This window comes from Anomaloglossus baeobatrachus, chromosome 6 (assembly GCF_048569485.1).
Source record: "Anomaloglossus baeobatrachus isolate aAnoBae1 chromosome 6, aAnoBae1.hap1, whole genome shotgun sequence".
NCBI lineage: Eukaryota > Metazoa > Chordata > Amphibia > Anura > Aromobatidae > Anomaloglossus > Anomaloglossus baeobatrachus.
This window is the reverse complement of record NC_134358.1, coordinates 33,442,568-33,462,391: the sequence shown is the minus strand read 5'-3', so window position 1 is coordinate 33,462,391 and position 19,824 is coordinate 33,442,568. Positions and strand designations below refer to the sequence as shown.

General features: G+C 44.9%; 1 protein-coding gene across 1 annotated transcript in view; it reads right to left on the bottom strand.

Annotated features, from left to right (window-relative positions):
* Positions 1–995: 995 nt before the first annotated feature.
* The window catches only part of ST3GAL1 (ST3 beta-galactoside alpha-2,3-sialyltransferase 1), a 63,232-nt gene continuing 44,403 nt past the window's right edge, over positions 996–19,824 (bottom strand). Inside the window, exons 5-7 of the mRNA XM_075316182.1 lie at positions 5,172–5,217; positions 4,470–4,589; positions 996–3,233 (exon numbers count right to left, since the gene is read on the bottom strand). Of these exons, the coding sequence (XP_075172297.1) occupies positions 3,060–3,233; positions 4,470–4,589; positions 5,172–5,217 (340 nt within the window). The 3' untranslated portion in view covers positions 996–3,059. The remainder of the gene's footprint in view (positions 3,234–4,469; positions 4,590–5,171; positions 5,218–19,824) is intronic.

Here is a 19,824-nt window from a genome sequence, read left to right as displayed (position 1 = left end):
ATTAAAAAAATACTTTTCAAACTTCATATTTTTTTACCATTGTTTTTTTATGCACTGGAAAAAAACACTTTTCAAAACATTTGATTATTTTTACCATAATTTTTTTGCAATGCATTTTATGAAAAAATATTTGTTAAACTTTTGAAATTTAGATTTAACATTTTTTTATGAAATCAAAAAATGTTTTCAAACCTTTGAAATTTTGATTATTTTTACCCTATTTTTTGCAATCAACAATTTTAATTAAAAAAAAAACTTTTCAAACATCAAATTTATTTATCGTTGATTTGTTTGCACTGAAAGAAAAAATTTTCCTTAAAAAAAAAAAAAAAACAAAAAACACTTTACCAAATTTTGACAATTGATTATTTTTATCATATTTTTTTCTTGCAATGAAGTAAATTTCTTAAAAAAAAAATATGTTTACCACTTTTTTCTTTTTACACAGGCACCTCCTTCTTGGCAGCAATTGTAAACTATAGAGGTAGCTAATACCTATGCAGGTAGGTGTGCAGTATAACCTCCCACTCCGAAAATGCTTTAAAAAAATTAATTTAAAAAAGCGTCAAAAATTAAAAAAAATAAATAAAAATGTATATATTTTTAGGAATCTATTACAAAGCCAAAGATCAATAAGTTAAAAAAAAAAGTGTTCTACGTGGGAGGAAAACTTACAACCTATGCTAAATTTTTGTAAATACGCAACTCAACCCACAATTTAAAATAAGGCCTTAAAAATAAATTATGATCACCCTCCATCCTGGCAAAAAAAAATACAAAAATACCTCAATGGTCCTTGAAAATTAACGGTACGCAATAAATAACAATTCAGCTGAGGTATTTACACAAAAAGAAAAGTTTTCAATCATAAATACCATTTTGTTTTTGTAAATTTGGGACGGCGGATTTGTGATTTTAAAAATTTTAGCAATTTTCAAGCTAAATAAAAAAAAGAATCTTCATTAAAAAAAAAAAAAAACAAAAAAAACCCCAAAGGTCTTCATCATCAAAAACCTTTTCATTCATCAAAATACGAATAGATTATCAAAAATGCATAATATGAATCTGTGTACAAAAGGAAAAAAAAAAAAAGTACAAATATTCCAATATGGGAGTCTTTATCCAAACCCTTAAAATTCACAGAATATATTCACAGAGTACAAAAACTACATTTTTGTTGTAGACTTAAAGAAGTCAAGAACCAGAAGGTACTGTTGGTCCTGTTGAAGGCCAGAACACATACTTTGCATCCGGATGGTCCTCCAGATTTCAAGATATTGACAAAAACAATTTTCAAAGCCATCTCGAATATGATGTACATTTCTGTATCATGATTCACCGGGGATCTGGTCGGATCATCTTTTTTAGGTGGTCTTCAGAAGAAAAATGGGTCTTTGGACTTTTAAGACCAGCCATGATAGTAATAAAAGTGAGTTTCAGTCATTGGGGTTTCCAATGGATCATCTCCCTCAGGTGGTCTTCAGAAGAACAATGTGCCCTCAGACTTATAAGACCGGCCATGGAAGTAATAAAACTAGATGTGATTCCTCATGGTTATCAATGCATTATCTCCCTCAGGTGGTCTTCAGAAGAACAATGTGTCCTCGTACTTTTAAGACCAGCCATTATAGTAATAACACTAGATGTGAGTTCTCAGGGTTTCCAATGGATCATCTCCATCAGGTTATCTTCAGAAGAACAACAGTGTCCTCAGACTTTTAAGACCAGCCATGATGGTAATAAAACTAGATTTCAGTCCTATAGGATTTCAATGGATCATTTCCCTCAGGTGGTCTTCAGAAGAATTATGTGTTCTCGGAAGATGGTCTTCAGAAGAAAAATGTGTCCTTGGACATTTAAGACCAGCCATGATAGTAATAAAAGTAGATTTTCGTCCTTGTGGGTTTCCAGTGGATCATGTCCCTCTGTTGGTCTTAGAAGAACGTCTCCTCAGACTTTTAAGACCGGCCACGATAGTAATAAAACTAGATTTGAGTCCTTGGGGTTTCCAATGGATCATCTCCCTCAGGTGGTCTTCAGAAAAACAGTGTGCTCTCAAACTTTTAAGACCAGCCATGATGATAATAAAACTAGATTTGAGTAGTTGGGGTTTCCAATGGATCATTTCCCTCAGGTGGTCTTCAGAAAAACAATGTGCCCTCAGAAGGTGGTCTTCAGAAGAATTATGTGTTCTCGAAAGTTGGTCTTCAGAAAAACAATGTGTCCTTGGACATTTAAGACCAGCCATGATAGTAATAAAAGTAGATTTTCGTCCTCGTGGGTTTCCAATGGATCATGTCCCTCAGTTAGTCTTAGAAGAACGTCTCCTCAGACTTTTAAGACCGGCCATGATAGTAATAAAACTACATTTGAGTCCTCGGGGTTTCCAATAGATCATCTCCCTCAGGTGGTCTTCAGAAAAACAGTGTGCTCTCAAACTTTTAAGACCAGCCATGATGATAATAAAACTAGATTTGAGTAGTTGGGGTTTCCAATGGATCATTTCCCTCAGGTGGTCTTCAGAAAAACAAAGTGTCCTCAGAAGGTGGTCTTCAGAAGAACAGTATGTCCTTGAACTTTTAAGACCAGCCATAATGATGACAAAACTAGATTTAAGTCCTTGGGGTTTTCCAAGGGGATCATCTCCCTCAGGTGGTCTTCAGAAGAACAATGTGTCCTTGGAAGGTCGTCTTCAGAAGAACAATGTGTCCTTGAACTATTAAGACCAGCCATGATAGTAATAAAACTAGATTTAGGTCCTCAGGTTTTCCAATGGATCATCTCCCTCATTTGGTCTTCAGAAAAAAAAGTGTGTCCTCGGACTTTTAAGACCAACCATGATAGGTCTAACTTTTCTAGAATAATCCTCCAACTATTCGGAGAACCTCATTCACCCGGTTTGCCCCATTTCCATGGGCCCATAGTTTTTATTTCCCATAATGAAAACTTTTCAATTTTAACACTCATTGCACAAAAACCATATCACCACTGTCTTCCAGAACACCATAAATATGGACACCGTATGCAGGCCGATACACCACACACAATCCTCAGTTGGGTCATCTGCCTTTGTAAACTTTGATTTTGTTGATAGAAGTAAGGTTTCCTATAATTTCTGCTTCGAAGTCCCCATCATGTACACCAGTTTGCCTGAAGGCTCCGGCCGATGGATTGTTCTCCCAGTAGTGATGCCAGTTTCCTTTACTGTCAGCACCAAAACCGTACAAATCCACCTGTGAAAAAAAAAAAAAAACTATAAAAAATTACATTATTTTTAGTTAAACTAAACCTACTTGTACCAATCGCGCAAAATGACTTTTCGAACCAAGCACAAGCGATTCAACGAACCCTTGTCGTGGTCAAGAAGATCAGTGCACCTTCCCAACTACTTGTTTTCCATCTAGTGGCGTGACGTGAAGCTCATGGGCTCCAATGCGGCCCCCAATTACTGCAAATGTTTAATGACTTCGGTCTTTTTATATGTGCAAAATGTTTGGGAGGAAAATGAGGGGTGTTTCTTATAATCCGAATGTAGCTTACCGAAAGGGAGGAAGGGGGGGGGGGGGGGGGGAGAGGGGTCACAGAAGTCAAGGGCAATGCTGTGGTCGGTGCAGCAGGCTGTGCTGATGCTCGTTGCGGGCGGTGAAGCAGGGCCTTCCTGAAAATGGCGGCGGTGCAGGCTTCAAATAATGGCTCCTGGAGCCAGCACCTGCACAGATGGAGCTCTCAGCTCAAGATCTCATCTGCACATGCACCGCCTTGATGTCCTAGCAGCAGACGTAAGGACATGGCGCCCAGTGGTGGTGTGTTGTGTGCAGATGAGATCTCGGCTCAATCTGCTCACGCGCTAACTCCGGGCTGACTTCTTTGAAGCCGCGCCGCCGACAGCTTCTGGATGTTCCTTTTGCCTCACAACGCCCGCAGCAAGCATCTGGGACACCCGCTGCACCATCCGCAGCATCACCCTACTCCATCACTGCCCCTGTCTCCTGTGACCCCGCTCCACCACCGTTGCCGGCCCCGCTCCAGTAAGACAGTACCAGATTATAAGACGGACGCCATATATTTTTAATTTTTTTACACCTTTTTTTCCTCTAAATTTGGGGCGCGTCTTATAATCTGGTGCGTCTTATAATCCGAAAAATACGGTAAATGTAGCAAAAGTAACAATGTTGGAAAATATTTATCATCTCATCGTGTCAGTTACAGTTGGAGCATGTCCATGGGCAAGATTTTGGTTAAAGGCTTGTCCCATCTCTGGTTCCTAGACCTCGCTGACCCAAAATTGTAGAAAGTCCCTGTAGGTCAATCATTCGCACTGCCTCTCCATTCATTCCCCTAATGGGACCCCCGGAGATTGCCAATTCTCGGGGGTCGCTTGGATTCCCAGTGATCAGGTTACGGGATACCTTCCAAATTTGAGGACCCCCTTTATGTCAGGCCTCGTATGCCAGGTATTATAGTCCTACCTGATCGCAGACATGTAGAGCGAATATGACGCTGAGGATTCCCGTGGACGGGTACCGCCCGTGGTGGAGTAACCACTTGTCGTAGATGTATTTCATGAAGTCGGGGTGGTAGACGAGAATCTGCCCAAAAAAATACATATATTTTTTCAACTTTTTTTTTTTAAATATTCTTTGTCTATTAAACAACAATGTAAACAACAAAGGAAGGAACAAAAATGGAAATGTAACAATTTATAGAGGTCTTCTAAGCCAGGGAGAAAGCAATGTGACGGTTCATCCTGATCTTTCTGGTGCTTGAATAGAATGCCAGCATTACAGTGCATACTGACACTGAATCAGGGAATGTGACTTTGTATCCTGCTCTGAGGCTTTTTTTTAGAAAGATGGACGACACCTGCTGGGTCTTATTGTGCCTCCTGTGATATTTGGTGTAGTATCCTGCATTATATAAGTGCACCCCACAAGGAGAGATATGCATTTATATATTTTTTTTATTGCAAATATGTCTTCTTTTGCAGGGTGCAGCCAGACCCTTTCATTTTAAGTGGTAGAACTTGAGGTCCCTGTCCTTGTGGGGTGCACTTATATAGTGCTGGGTACCTCGCCTGATCTAATAGAATGGGCAACATCGCTAATTATGGGGGCACTCTACCCATCCATTCATCACAATGCAGCGGCACATCTGATAAATCTGTGGCTCACCTTGTCTTTGGTGACTTTGATCTTCCGTGGTACTGGAGCATAAGTGCTGGAAAAAGGAAAGAAAAGAAATATGAGTATCAATACAATGTAACAATACAATGTAAAATAATCAAAACAACATAATACAAGGGACGGAAAATTCAGTTTGGATGTGATGCATGTTTTTTCCCCCCCAGACTCAGGAAGAACATTTCTGCCTAATTATTCGGCAAAAAAAAAAAGTTAAGCGATGACATCATCAGAGGAGACTATTTTGGATGACATCCTGCAATTACTGCTGCCCTCTGCTGGTAGAAACCAATAACTGCAGAGAAACACTGCCCTCTGCTGGAGAAGTCAGGCACTGCAGAGAAACACTGCTCTCTGCTGGTAGACATCAATAACTGCATAGAAACACTGCCCTCTGCTGGTAGACATCAATAACTGCATAGAAACACTGCCCTCTGCTGGAGAAGTCAGGCATTACAGGACAGTTCATTGCTTATTATTCCTTTTTCAAAAAGTTATAGGTGATGACATCATCAGAGGAGACCATTTTGGATGATATCATGCGATTACTGCTGCCCTCTCCTGGTAGAAACTAATAACTGTATAGAAACACTGCCCTCTCCTGGAGAAGTTAAGCATTACAGAACAGATATAAATTTGAACGCTTACTATCCCTTTAAAAAAAAGTTATAGGTGATATCATCAGATGAGACTACTTTGGATGACTTCATGCAATTACTGCTGCCCTCTCCTGGTAGAAACCACTAACTGCACAGAAACACTGCCCTCTGGTGGAGAAGCCAAGCATTGCAGGACAGAGTTCATTGCTTATTACCTTAACAAACGTTATAGGTGATGTCATCCAAAATAGTCTCATTTGATGATGTCATCATGCAATTAAAATAAGGAGAGACACTGCTGCCCTCTCCTGGTAGGAATTAATAACTACGGAGGAACACTGCCCTCTTCTGGAGAAGTCAGGCATTGCAGGACAAACATAAATTTCATTGCTTACTGTTCCTTTAAAAAGTTATAGGTGATGACATCATCACATGAGACTATTTTGGATGACATCATGCAATTACTGCTGCCCTCTCCTGGTAGAAACTAATAACTGCATAGAAACACTGTACTCTTCTGGAGAAGTCAGGGATTGCAGGACAGACAGTTAATTGCTTACTACTCCCTTAAGAAAAGTTATAAGTGATGACATCATCAGATGAGACTATTGGATGACATCATGCAATTATAATAAGGAAAGACACTGCTGCCTTCTCCTGGTAGACACCAAAAACTGCATAGAAATACTGCCCTCTCCTGGAGAAGTCAGGCACTGCAGGACAGACAGTTCATTGCTTATTATTCCTTTTTTCAAAAGGTTATAGGTGATGACATCATCAGATGAGACTATTTTGGATGACATCATGCGATTACTGCTGTCCTCTCCTGGTAGAAACTAATAACTGTATAGAAGCACTGCCCTCACCTGGAGAAGTCAGGCATTACAGGACGGACATACATTTCATTGCTTACTATTCCTTTAAAAAAGTTACAGGTGATGACATCATCAGAGGAGACTACTTTGGATGACATCATGCAAAGACACTGCTGCCCTCTCCTGGTAGAAACCACTAACTGCACAGAAACACTGCCCTCTGGTGGAGAAGTCAGGCATTGCAGGACAGAGTTCATTGCTTACTATTACCTTAAGAAAAGTTATAGGTGATGACATCATCAGATGAGACTATTTTGGATGACATGCAATTATAATAAGGAAAGACACTGCTATCCTCTCCTGGTAGACATCAATAACTGCATAGAAACACTGCCCTCACCTGGAGAAGCCAGGCATTGCAGGAGTCAGTTCATTGCTTATTATTCCTTTTTCAAAAAGTTATAGGTGATGACATCATCAGATGAGACTATTTTGGAGACTATTTTGGATGACATCATGCAATTACTACTGCCCTCTCCTGGTAGAAACTAATAACTGCACAGAAACACTGCCCTCTCCTGGAGAAGTCAGGTAGATATAAACTTCATTGCTTACTACTCCTTTAAAAACGTTATAGGTGATGACATCAGACAAGATTATTAAGGATGATATCACGCAAGTACTGCTGCCCTCTGCTGGTAGAAACTAATAACTGCAGAGAAACACTGCCCTCTTCTGGAAAAGTCAGGGATTGCAGGACAGACATAAACCTCATTGCTTACTATTCCTTTTTCAAAAAGTTATAGGTGATGACATCATCAGACGAGATTATTATGGATGACATCACACAATTACTGCTGTCCTCTCCTGGTAGAAACTAATAACTGCATTGAAACACTGCCCTCTCCTGGAGAAGTCAAGCATTACAGGACAGACATAACCTTCATTGTTTACGACTATTACTTTTCACATAACTGGTAATTACAATTGAGGATCCCAAGCAGTGAATTACTGCAGCATTTAGTATCCAGCAGAGCTGTAAAAGGTGAAACTTCGACTTCTTTCCCAAAACTTTTAACAGCCCCTCATACCACGTACCTACAATGTACCACGTAAAATACTGGTGGCCACCTATACAGATTTTAAGGATCGTCAGCCACTATAACTAAGGTGCAATTACTTCCTCTGCACCCCCTGTAGCATAACACCCCTTGGCACATATAATGTCATGAAAATAAATACATAAACAAATACCCCCGGCACATATAATGTCATGAAAAAAAAAAAATAAAGTTTACAAAAAGGAACATAAAGTTATCATAACAAAAAGTCAAAGATAAAAAAACAAATTTTTTTTGCAAATATTAAAAAAAAATAAAAAAATAAATAAAATTAAAAGCTGTAAAGATCTCTATGACCACTAGGGGGAGACAAAAGCATGTAGATTTAGCCATAAGCGTCCACGAAACTGTACAGCGCTCCCCGTCCTAAATTAAAGGGGCTCATTCACGGGTTCTGCAGTTTTGTCACTTCTCCAGGAGGAATGGGAGGCGTTCCACTACAATTTGTCATCCTGGGACAAGGACAATAAATAAGTTAAAGTTTCAAATTATTTTATCTCGGGCTAAAAATATATATTTTTTGTTACTTTGATTTCATGAAAATGTTTCCACCTTTTCTGCTTTTTACAGGCTTTTTTTCCCCAGCAGATTGCTTGTTGAGTTAACTGAGAATCTGTCAGTGGGCTCCTAGAGTTTATAACTGATTTATCTCGGAGCTCATCTCTGCTGATTTAGGACCACATCAAAGTTGAGGAGCAATTTCATTATTGCATAAATCAGTTGAAGGAGCTCAGAAAATGAAAAAGTAACAAGTTGAGAATCCATCAGAACAAGCTCACTGAAGGATTCTTATTTAAAGAGAATCTGTTACCATTTTTTTCTACCCTGACAGCAGCCTAATGTATGGGCAGAGACCCTGATTCCAGCGATGTGTCACTTACTGGGCTGCTTGTAGCAGTTTGATACAATCATTTTTTTCTACCCTATCTGACAGCAGTGTAGGGGCAGAGATCCTGATTCCAGCGATGTGTCACTTACTGGACTGCTTAGTGCGGTTTGATATAATCAGTGTTTTCTCTGCTGCAGAGTTCGGTATAACCCCGCCCACACCACTGATTGGCAACTTTCTTTCCATGCACACTGGACACAGAAAGCGGCCAATCAGTGGACGGAGGCAGGGTTATACAGAGCTCATGGGTGGATTACCTGGTTTACTAGTCCTCGAGGGAAAATCTGCTGATAAAACAGTATCAAAACAACAGCAAGCAGCCAAGTTAGTGATAATTCACTGGAATCAGGGTCTCCGCCCCTACATAATGTTGTTCTCAGGTTAGGTGGCAAAAACCTGATGACAGATTCTCTTTCCTTTCACATTGCTGTCTGCAGAATGAGTAAACTATGATTCCATCAGTGAGCGTACTCTATAAGAGGGTTTCTAACTAGTGATGAGTGGGCACTACCATGCTCGGGTGCTCAGTACTGGTAACTAGTGATGAGCGAGCACTACCATGCTCGGGTGCTCTGTACTCGGAACTAGTGATGAGCGGGCACTACCATGCTCGGGTGCTCAGTACTGGTAACTAGTGATGAGCGAGCACTACCATGCTCGGGTGCTCAGTACTCGTAACTAGTGATGAGCGGGCACTACCATGCTCGGGTGCTCAGTACTGGTAACTAGTGATGAGCGGGCACTACCATGCTCGGGTGCTCAGTACTCGTCACTAGTGATGAGCGGGCACTACCATGCTCAGGTGCTCAGTACTTGTATCTAGTGATGAGCGGGCACTACCATGCTCGGGTGCTCAGTACTTGTATCTAGTGATGAGCGGGCACTACCATGCTCAGGTGCTCAGTACTCGTAACTAGTGATGAGCGGGCACTACCATGCTCGGGTGCTCTGTACTCGTAACTAGTGATGAGCGGGCACTACCATGCTCGGGTGCTCAGTACTGGTAACTAGTGATGAGTGGGCACTACCATGCTCGGGTGCTCAGTACTTGTAACTAGTGATGAGTGAGCACTACCATGCTCAGGTGCTCAGTACTTGTAACTAGTGATGAGTGAGCACTACCATGCTCAGGTGCTCAGTACTCGTAACTAGTGATGAGCGGGCACTACCATGCTCAGGTGCTCAGTACTCGTAACTAGTGATGAGCGGGCACTACCATGCTCGGGTGCTCAGTACTCGTCACTAGTGATGAGCGGGCACTACCATGCTCAGGTGCTCAGTACTCGTAACTAGTGATGAGCGGGCACTGCCATGCTCGGGTGCTCAGTACTCGTCACTAGTGATGAGCGGGCACTACCATGCTCAGGTGCTCAGTACTCGTAACTAGTGATGAGCGGGCACTACCATGCTCGGGTGCTCTGTACTCATAACTAGTGATGAGCGGGCACTACCATGCTCAGGTGCTCAGTACTTGTATCTAGTGATGAGCGGGCACTACCATGCTCAGGTGCTCAGTACTCGTACCTAGTGATGAGTGGGCACTACCATGCTCGGGTGCTCAGTACTCGTAACTAGTGATGAGCGGGCACCACCATGCTCGGGTGCTCTGTACTCGTAACTAGTGATGAGCGGGCACTACCATGCTCAGGTGCTCAGTACTTGTATCTAGTGATGAGCGGGCACTACCATGCTCAGGTGCTCAGTACTCGTAACTAGTGATGAGCGGGCACTACCATGCTCAGGTGCTCAGTACTCGTAACTAGTGATGAGCGGGCACTACCATGCTCTGGTGCTCAGCACTCGTCACTAGTGATGAGCGGGCACTACCATGCTCAGGTGCTCAGTACTCGTCACTAGTGATGAGCGGGCACTACCATGCTCAGGTGCTCAGTACTTGTATCTAGTGATGAGCGGGCACTACCATGCTCAGGTGCTCAGTACTCGTACCTAGTGATGAGCGGGCACTACCATGCTCAGGTGCTCAGTACTTGTATCTAGTGATGAGCGGGCACTACCATGCTCAGGTGCTCAGTACTCGTAACTAGTGATGAGCGGGCACTACCATGCTCTGGTGCTCGGTACTCGTAACTAGTGATGAGCGGACACTACCATGCTCGGGTGCTCAGTACTCGTAACTAGTGATGAGCGGGCACTACCATGCTCGGGTGCTCAGTACTCGTAACTAGTGATGAGCGGGCACTACCATGCTCGGGTGCTCAGTACTCGTAACTAGTGATGAGCGGGCACTACCATGCTCAGGTGCTCAGTACTCGTAACTAGTGATGAGCGGACACTACCATGCTCGGGTGCTCAGTACTCGTAACTAGTGATGAGCGGGCACTACCATGCTCGGGTGCTCGGTACTCGTAACTAGTGATGAGCGGACACTACCATGCTCGGGTGCTCAGTACTCGTAACTAGTGATGAGCGGGCACTACCATGCTCGGGTGCTCAGTACTGGTAACTAGTGATGAGGGGGCACTACCATGCTCGGGTGCTCAGTACTCGTAACTAGTGATGAGCGGGCACTACCATGCTCTGGTGCTCGGTACTCGTAACTAGTGATGAGCGGGCACTACCATGCTCAGGTGCTCAGTACTCGTAACTAGTGATGAGCGGGCACTACCATGCTCAGGTGCTCAGTACTCGTAACTAGTGATGAGCGGGCACTACCATGCTCAGGTGCTGAGTACTCGTAACTAGTGATGAGTGGGCACTACCATGCTCGGGTGCTCAGTACTTGTAACTAGTGATGAGCGGGCACTACCATGCTCTGGTGCTCGGTACTCGTAACTAGTGATGAGCGGGCACTACCATGCTCAGGTGCTCAGTACTCGTAACTAGTGATGAGCGGGCACTACCATGCTCAGGTGCTCAGTACTCGTAACTAGTGATGAGCGGGCACTACCATGCTCAGGTGCTCAGTACTCGTAACTAGTGATGAGCGGGCACTACCATGCTCAGGTGCTCAGTACTCGTAACTAGTGATGAGCGGGCACTACCATGCTCAGGTGCTCAGTACTCGTAACTAGTGATGAGTGGGCACTACCATGCTCAGCTGCTCAGTACTCGTAACTAGTGATGAGTGGGCACTACCATGCTCAGGTGTTCAGTACTGGTAACTAGTGATGAGCGGGCACTACCATGCTCAGGTGCTCAGTACTCGTAACTAGTGATGAGCGGACACTACCATGCTCGGGTGCTCTGTACTCGTAACTAGTGATGAGTGGGCACTACCATGCTCAGGTGTTCAGTACTGGTAACTAGTGATGAGCGGGCACTACCATGCTCAGGTGCTCAGTACTCGTAACTAGTGATGAGCGGGCACTACCATGCTCAGGTGCTCAGTACTCGTAACTAGTGATGAGCGGGCACTACCATGCTCAGGTGCTCAGTACTGGTAACTAGTGATGAGCGGGCACTACCATGCTCAGGTGCTCAGTACTTGTATCTAGTGATGAGCGGGCACTACCATGCTCAGGTGCTCAGTACTCGTAACTAGTGATGAGCGGGCACTACCATGCTCTGGTGCTCGGTACTCGTAACTAGTGATGAGCGGACACTACCATGCTCGGGTGCTCAGTACTCGTAACTAGTGATGAGCGGGCACTACCATGCTCGGGTGCTCAGTACTCGTAACTAGTGATGAGCGGGCACTACCATGCTCGGGTGCTCAGTACTCGTAACTAGTGATGAGCGGGCACTACCATGCTCAGGTGCTCAGTACTCGTAACTAGTGATGAGCGGACACTACCATGCTCGGGTGCTCAGTACTCGTAACTAGTGATGAGCGGGCACTACCATGCTCGGGTGCTCGGTACTCGTAACTAGTGATGAGCGGACACTACCATGCTCGGGTGCTCAGTACTCGTAACTAGTGATGAGCGGGCACTACCATGCTCGGGTGCTCAGTACTGGTAACTAGTGATGAGTGGGCACTCCCATGCTCGGGTGCTCAGTACTCGTAACTAGTGATGAGCGGGCACTACCATGCTCTGGTGCTCGGTACTCGTAACTAGTGATGAGCGGGCACTACCATGCTCAGGTGCTCAGTACTCGTAACTAGTGATGAGCGGGCACTACCATGCTCAGGTGCTCAGTACTCGTAACTAGTGATGAGCGGGCACTACCATGCTCAGGTGCTGAGTACTCGTAACTAGTGATGAGTGGGCACTACCATGCTCGGGTGCTCAGTACTTGTAACTAGTGATGAGCGGGCACTACCATGCTCTGGTGCTCGGTACTCGTAACTAGTGATGAGCGGGCACTACCATGCTCAGGTGCTCAGTACTCGTAACTAGTGATGAGCGGGCACTACCATGCTCAGGTGCTCAGTACTCGTAACTAGTGATGAGCGGGCACTACCATGCTCAGGTGCTCAGTACTCGTAACTAGTGATGAGCGGGCACTACCATGCTCAGGTGCTCAGTACTCGTAACTAGTGATGAGCGGGCACTACCATGCTCAGGTGCTCAGTACTCGTAACTAGTGATGAGCGGGCACTACCATGCTCAGGTGCTCAGTACTCGTAACTAGTGATGAGCGGGCACTACCATGCTCAGGTGCTCAGTACTCGTAACTAGTGATGAGCGGGCACTACCATGCTCAGGTGCTCAGTACTCGTAACTAGTGATGAGTGGGCACTACCATGCTCAGCTGCTCAGTACTCGTAACTAGTGATGAGTGGGCACTACCATGCTCAGGTGTTCAGTACTGGTAACTAGTGATGAGCGGGCACTACCATGCTCAGGTGCTCAGTACTCGTAACTAGTGATGAGCGGACACTACCATGCTCGGGTGCTCTGTACTCGTAACTAGTGATGAGTGGGCACTACCATGCTCAGGTGTTCAGTACTGGTAACTAGTGATGAGCGGGCACTACCATGCTCAGGTGCTCAGTACTCGTAACTAGTGATGAGCGGGCACTACCATGCTCAGGTGCTCAGTACTCGTAACTAGTGATGAGCGGGCACTACCATGCTCAGGTGCTCAGTACTGGTAACTAGTGATGAGCGGGCACTACCATGCTCAGGTGCTCAGTACTGGTAACTAGTGATGAGCGGGCACTACCATGCTCGGGTGCTCAGTACTAGTAACTAGTGATGAGCGGGCACTACCATGCTCGGGTGCTCAGTACTAGTAACTAGTGATGAGCGGGCACTACCATGCTCGGGTGCACTCGGACACTCAGATGGGGCAACTGGAGTATAATGGAAGTCAATGGGGAACTTGAGTATTTTTCAGGAAGATTTCCCGGAAAAATATTTGAATTCTTTATTCTATTATATTCGATTCACAAGTCGTGTCCATCCGAGCATCAACTGATCGCTTCACGTACTGAGTACCTGAGCATTGTAGTGCCCGCTCATCCCTTAAGAAGCCCCCTTTCAGAGCACGCTCACTGATGGATGCATAGTTTACTCATTCTGTAGACAGCACTGTGAAGGGAAACAGAGTTAAGAGGAATCTGTTAACAGGTTTTTGACACCTAACCTGAGAATCGCATTACTTAGGGGCAGAGGCCCTGATTCCAGAGAACTATCACTTGGCTGCTTGCTGTAGTTTTGATAAAATCACCAGGGTTTTACTCTTAGCTGACGTTTTGTGAGCTCCTTTCAACTGATTTGTGACAACATGAAAGCTCATCTCAAATTTGAAGCCGTTTGTGGTCATAAATCATCAAAGACGAACTCAGAAAAAGACAGAAATGAGCATTTTAAACGCTGGCGGAATGAGCTCACTGACAGATTCTCAGTTGACTCATTCTGAAATGATTAATAAAGAGCCTGAAAAATGGTGCAAGATTTTTTTATAAAACTCAGTTGCAAAAATGATTCTTAGTCCTAAATTATATGCAATGAAAAAAAATAAATGGCGCAGACGTCTTAGGAGGGGAGCGGTCAGGTGATGGGACCCTCCGCTGTTCCACCATGTCTGATCATCGCCAACAACTCTATCACTAAAGTGAGTTTTGCTTCTGGTTCCGAATCATACGACGACATAAAATAATCTGAGGTCACAAGAAGCCGCCGAAAAGAACCAAATAACAAAATCGCCCCCGTCCTGCGGAGTTCAGAATCCAGTTGTCGGTGCACAATGGTTTGCTGTCTGAGGACCCTCCACCCCCCCTCCCCCGGCCCATGTACCAAGTCACAAGGGGATTTACAAAAATAAATAAAAATCGGATCATTGTGGCAGAAAGCGCTAATCCCTTGTGTGATCCTACGAAGGAGCAGTCAGTAGACTGCAGGAGGCGGCCGCGGCCTGACCGGGGACCTGTAACTCAATCATGAAGGAATCCCGGAGCTTCACGTCTCAACGCGGCCACTTCAAGCCAATAAATCCGACCAAACAGGGGCCATTGTCTCACCTGAGCCCCAGACAATGCGGCAATTCACAGCGCGGTAATGAATCCTAATCCAGCCTCTTAATTACATACAGTATCAATGATGCATGTGAGGTCCGCGCCGCAGAGACAATGGGGGCTCCTGGATATACAAAGTCCAGTATTCACCCATCCAAAAACAAAAACGAGTGCACTAATATATATTTATATATATATATATATATATATATATATATATATATATATATATATATATATATATATATATATATATATATATACACATTACAGACCAAAAGTTTGGACACACCTTCTCATTCAAAGAGTTTTCTTTATTTTCAGGACTCTGAAAATTGTAGATTCACATTGAAGGCATCAAAACTATGAATTAACACATGTGGAATGAAATACTTAACAAAAAAGTGTGAAACAACTGAAAATATGTCTTATATTCTAGGTTCTTCAAAGTAGCCACCTTTTGCTTTGATTACTGCTTTGCACACTCTTGGCATTCTCTTGATGAGCTTCAAGAGGTAGTCACCGGAAATGGTCTTCCAACAGTCTTGAAGGAGTTCCCAGAGATGCTTAGCACTTGTTGGCCCTTTTGCCTTCACTCTGCGGTCCAGCTCACCCCAAACCATCTCGATTGGGTTCAGGTCTGGTGACTGTGGAGGCCAGGTCATCTGGCGTAGCCCCTCATCACTCTCCTTCTTAGTCACATAGCCCTTACACAGCCTGGAGGGGTGTTTGGGGTCATTGTCCTGTTGAAAAATAAATGATGGTCCAAGTAAACACAAACCGGATGGAATAGCATGTCACTGCAAGATGCTGTGGTAGCCACGCTGGTTCTGTATGCCTTCAATTTTGAATAAATCCCCAACAGTGCCACCAGCAAAGCCCCCCCACACCATCACACCTCCTCCTCCATGCTTCACGGTGGGAACCAGCCATGTAGAGTCCATCCGGTCACCTTTTCTACAAAGACACAGTGGTTGGATCCAAAGATCTCAAATTTGGACTCATCAGACCAAAGCACAGATTTCCACTGGTTTTATGTCCATTCCTTGTGTTCTTTAGCCCTAACAAGTCTCTTCTGCTTGTTGCTTGTCCTTAGCAGTGGTTTCCTAGCAGCTATTTTACCATGAAGGCTGCTGCACAAAGTCTCCTCTTAACAGTTGTTCTAGAGATGTGTCTGCTGCTAGACCTCTGTGTGGCATTGACCTGGTCTCTAATCTGAGCTGCTGTTAACCTGCGATTTCTGAGGCTGGTGACTCGGATAAACTTATCCTCCGCAGCAGAAGTGACTCTTAGTCTTCCTTTCCTGGGGCAGTCCCATTGTGAGCCAGTTTCTTTGTAGCGTTTGATGGTTTTAGCCACTGTACTGAGGGACAATTTCAAAGTTTTCCCAAGTTTTTGGACTGACTGACCTTCATTTCTTAAAGTAATGATGGCCACTCGTTTTTCTTTACTTAGCCGCTTTTTTCTTGCCATAATACAAATTCTAACAGTCTATTCAGTAGGACTATCAGCTGTGTATCCACCAGACTTCTGCACAACACAACTGATGGTCCCAACCCCATCTATAAGGCAAGAAATCCCACTTATTAAACCTGACAGGGCACACCTGTGAAGTGGAAACCATTTCCGGTGACTACCTCTTGAAGCTCATCAAGAGAATGCCAAGAGTGTGCAAAGCAGAAATCATAGCAAAAGGTGGCTACTTTGAAGAACCTAGAATAAAAGACATATTTTCAGTTGTTTCACACTTTTTTGTTAAGTATTTCATTCCACATGTGTAAATTCATAGTTTTGATGCCTTCAATGTGAATCTACAATTATGAGTCATGAAAATAAAGAAAACTCTTTGAATGAGAAGATGTGTCCAAACATTTGGTCTGTACTGTAATATATATATATATTCTTCACTATTACCTTTAGAACTTCTCTGTGCTGATTTATATCCACATAATCAGAAATTAACACAGAGGAGTTCAGGAAAGACAGAGAAATGGTTACAAGCTCCATGTAAAAAAAACCCCGAGCTCACTGATGGATACTCAGTTAACTCGTTCTGATGCTACATTTTTAATTTAATCCAAATGCTGACAATTTTGCATCAAATACATGAATTTAGGTAAAACAATGAAATTGTTTTGTCCCTGAAGGTGTCAATAACCTTTAAGCACATGCAGATTTTATTTTTTGTGTGTCTATTTTGGAAAATCTGTCATAGAAGAGTACCGTGATGATCAGCTCTCGTCTGTAGGGCAATGGTTCCCAAGCTGTTGAAAAACTTCAGTTGGAGAGCCATAAGTTGGGGGAATGATGTTTTAGGGGTATTTGCCCAAATGTTTTTTGTTTGTTTTTTTAACATTTTCCTGCAGTGCCACGAAAACTGCAGTACTGCATGGTGCCCATTGATCCCAAAGTGAACTGAGCTGTGCTGCAATACCACATGCAGCCAGGTGAGGCGCTGCTTTAAGAAACAAGCCTCCATGTTTTCCCTATTCTATAAGAAAGGCAAGAGGGTTTTAGTTGGGGACATGGGTGTCTTTTTGGGTTCATGCAGAGACTTCTTAGTAAAGTGCGGAGCCCCGTGAAGTATCTTGGGAACTTTGCCGTGTGCGGTCTTATCTCCGCAGCCTAAACTAGGTCACAGATGACAGCTCCTAATTACGAGGCGCTTCAAACCGTCTCAGCCCCAAAAATCACAAATTCAGCTTTTTCTTCTAGTCACTTTTAAGCTGTAGATTTTCTCAGTAGCGAGAGTGATGAATATAAAGGTAAAACCGTCAGCGGCCGGCCGGCATCCCCGCCTGACAGATCCGGCCGCCTCCGGCAAAACCAAACGCTCAACTAACAGATGCTGAATATGTGAAAGCCGCGGCTCCGGTGAATTCTGGAAACTCGATGTCCAAAGAAAGAGACCATCAATGTTTTCGGCTCCAACCAGCGGGTCCTTATGTGCCCCAGTTTGGTTTCTCACCATTGGTGCTCAATATGATGACATGTACACCTGAAGAAGAACATGTGCTGGATCCATCAGCAATGAACCTCATTAGGCCACACTGGTAATCGGGTCAATTGTGCCCAGAAGGAATTTGATGGTTTTCCGAGCTTCTGTTCCAAATTCTCAAGACGACCTTGCCATCTCAGAAAGCGGTCTCCAACTTGTGGCTTCCCAGCAATTGTGGAATTACCTCCTACAGCCATTTCTGGAGAGGTAACTATACAACAGCTGGAAACCAGTGATGTCTGACTGCTCTATACACATGGACAGAAAGATTGGGCATGCTAAAAACCAATATGCCCTACTCTACTTTCCTTCAACATCTGTCGTCAAGATAGAGTAATGCCCCCATCCACAAGTCAGGGTCATCAGGACCCACCAAAATGTCAAATTTGACCGTTGATCATCTAGTGTGCCCGACACACTTTAGATCCATCAAGAAGCTACCACTAATCAGAAGACAAGACAGATTGGGGTACATAGATTTGGGCATAGTCATGGGTTTGGTCAGTTCTAACCATCGCCCCAGAGCTAGGAAACTCCTGTGCTCCGTCCTCTCCTCTCGGCTTGTTGGGTCTTTCATGCTGCCCACCACCAATGACACTTTGTTCTTGTGATCGGAGGGTATCACAGCAGTCTGACCCCCAAATATCACTTAAAAATGCCCCAAAAATGAATTCTGAGACTCCAGTGAATCCGCTGTGCCCTATCACCGGCGTGGAGCAAGGTCTTGTACCCAACGACCTTGTTATACAAATAACTGTGTTTATAACAAAGTCATAAATCTTGTGATTTACATTTTTTTGGCTTTATCTCTTGTTTTTGTTGTTTTAGTGTCCTCGCTGTGAGAAGAATCTTCAGGACACGTAGCAGCATTGTTATTATTGGCCGCACTTACTGCTCCAGTAATTATGATAAATTGCCTCCAAGGACGGGCGATATGCAGAATTTTATTAGGAGACATGAATGCATGTGAGCAAAGGTATGGACACACCGAGACAGGTGCCTGGACTCACCGACAGAGAGAGAGAGAGAGGCCGGGACTCGCCGACAGAGAGAGAGAGAGAGGCCGGGACTCGCCGACAGACAGAGAGAGACAGAGAGAGAGAGGCCGGGACTCGCCGACAGACAGAGAGAGACAGAGAGAGAGAGGCCGGGACTCGCCGACAGACAGAGAGAGACAGAGAGAGAGAGGCCGGGACTCGCCGACAGACAGAGACAGAGAGAGAGAGGCCGGGACTCGCCGACAGACAGAGACAGAGAGAGAGAGGCCGGGACTCGCCGACAGACAGAGACAGAGAGAGAGAGGCCGGGACTCGCCGACAGACAGAGACAGAGAGAGAGAGGCCGGGACTCGCCGACAGACAGAGACAGAGAGAGAGAGGCCGGGACTCGCCGACAGACAGAGACAGAGAGAGAGAGGCCGGGACTCGCCGACAGACAGAGACAGAGAGAGAGAGGCCGGGACTCGCCGACAGACAGAGACAGAGAGAGAGAGGCCGGGACTCGCCGACAGACAGAGACAGAGAGAGAGAGGCCGGGACTCGCCGACAGACAGAGACAGAGAGAGAGAGGCCGGGACTCGCCGACAGACAGAGACAGAGAGAGAGAGGCCGGGACTCGCCGACAGACAGAGACAGAGAGAGAGAGGCCGGGACTCGCCGACAGACAGAGACAGAGAGAGAGGGGCCGGGACTCGCCGACAGACAGAGACAGAGAGAGAGGGGCCGGGACTCGCCGACACAGGGAGAGGGGCCCGGGACTCGCCGACACAGGGAGAGGGGCCCGGGACTCGCCGACACAGGGAGAGGGGCCCGGGACTCGCCGACACAGGGAGAGGGGCCCGGGACTCGCCGACACAGGG